Source organism: Pteropus alecto, unplaced genomic scaffold (assembly GCF_000325575.1).
Source record: "Pteropus alecto unplaced genomic scaffold, ASM32557v1 scaffold38, whole genome shotgun sequence".
Taxonomy (NCBI): Eukaryota; Metazoa; Chordata; class Mammalia; order Chiroptera; family Pteropodidae; genus Pteropus; species Pteropus alecto.
In genome coordinates this window covers 4856496-4857866 of record NW_006442512.1, presented here as the reverse complement: position 1 = coordinate 4857866, position 1371 = coordinate 4856496, and the positions used below count along the sequence as shown (strand labels likewise).

Sequence of the window (1371 nt, the reverse complement as noted above, 5' to 3'; positions counted from 1 at the left end):
GCCGGGTCCCCCGCGCCCAGCGCCTCCGCGCCCTCCTCCTCGTCCTCCAGCTCCTCCGCGTCCTCGGCCTCCTGGATGGCGACGCGGATCTGCACCGCGGTTTCGGGCCCGGGCAGAGCCTCTTCGCTGGGCTGGGCCATGGCTCTCGGGCCGGCCGGGTCTACGGTCCCCGCGCGGCGAGGCCGAGCCAGTCGGGCGGCGGCGTCTCCGACCGAGGGGGCGGAGGCGGCCGGGGAGGGACGGGGGTCGCGGCGCCCCGCCCCGCGCTGCAGCCGCCACCGCTCGGGCCGCTAGCAGGGAGCAAGCGCAGGCGGGGCCGCGAAGGGGGAAGGGGGGCGACTTCCTCTGCTCTCCTCCCGCAGAGGCCTGTCCCGAAACGATCCTCGGACCCCCGAGCCTTGCAGTGCGCGCCCTCTGCTCGCCGGGCCCAAACCGGAGGGGAGGAGCCAGGGCTCCGACCTCCAGCGTGCTCGTTTCACGGCTGCCCCGAGGAGTGGAGGGACGCAGCACATCTTACTTCTCATTTTGTAGATGACTCTGGGGGCGAGCCACAGGCAGCAACTTAAGGGGCTTCGATGCCTCCTGCGTGTCTTCCCCGCTGACCTGCCAAGATGACTGAAATCTCCACCGTTAGTCTCTCTGGTATGTATAACCGCCCTAGACTGTGCGTCCTGCGAGGTCGGGACTTGGTGCCTGTCATGTCCTATAACGGCGTTTCTCAAAGTGTGGCCCCCAGACCAGCAGCACCAGCCTTACCTGGAAACTGGTTAGGAAAGCAAATTCTCTAGGCCCATCCAGACCTCCTGAATCAGAATCTATGATTCAGAACTTTGCCTTTTAACAAGACCTCCGAATGATGCTGAAGTTCACTGAAGTTTGAAAGCCACTGTACTATATTGCTTAGATTATTCCCTGAACATAGTGAGCATTCAAGTATTTGTTGAATGAATAAAGGGAGCTATTGAAATGCCAGCATGTTCGAAAACCATGCCACCTTCCCCCATTTAGCATTAAATGAGTTCCATATCAACCCTGTGACCCAGAAACTAGGGACAGGGTCACAGAAATGAGTAAAACCTGAATCCGCTTTCAGGAAGCTCTTAATTTAGTGCCTTAAACAGAATTTATCGTATTGATTTTCCACACTAGGACTCCAAAAGAACAGAATTCTGGACCAATACAGTTTGATATAGAGAAGCAAGTCAGGAGAGGTCCAGTGTCTCTAGGAAAACAGTTCCTTTGTACAAGAACACCACACATGGGGCCCTGGGTGTCTGGGCTGGGGCCAAAAGAGACCCAGGGATGCAGGAGGGACATCCCTGCTTTTTTAAGGTGTCAGTTTTGAAATCTGCATCCATTTCTTTGTCATAT

The 1371-nt window shown here is 57.3% G+C and overlaps 1 protein-coding gene across 1 annotated transcript in view; it reads right to left on the bottom strand.

Moving 5' to 3' along the window:
* LARP6 (La ribonucleoprotein domain family member 6) overlaps positions 1 to 398 on the bottom strand; it is a 23571-nt gene extending 23173 nt beyond the window's left edge. Inside the window, 1 exon segment of the mRNA XM_015597666.2 lies at positions 3 to 398. Within this exon segment, the coding sequence (XP_015453152.1) occupies positions 3 to 140 (138 nt within the window). The 5' untranslated portion in view covers positions 141 to 398.
* Positions 399 to 1371: the final 973 nt, after the last annotated feature.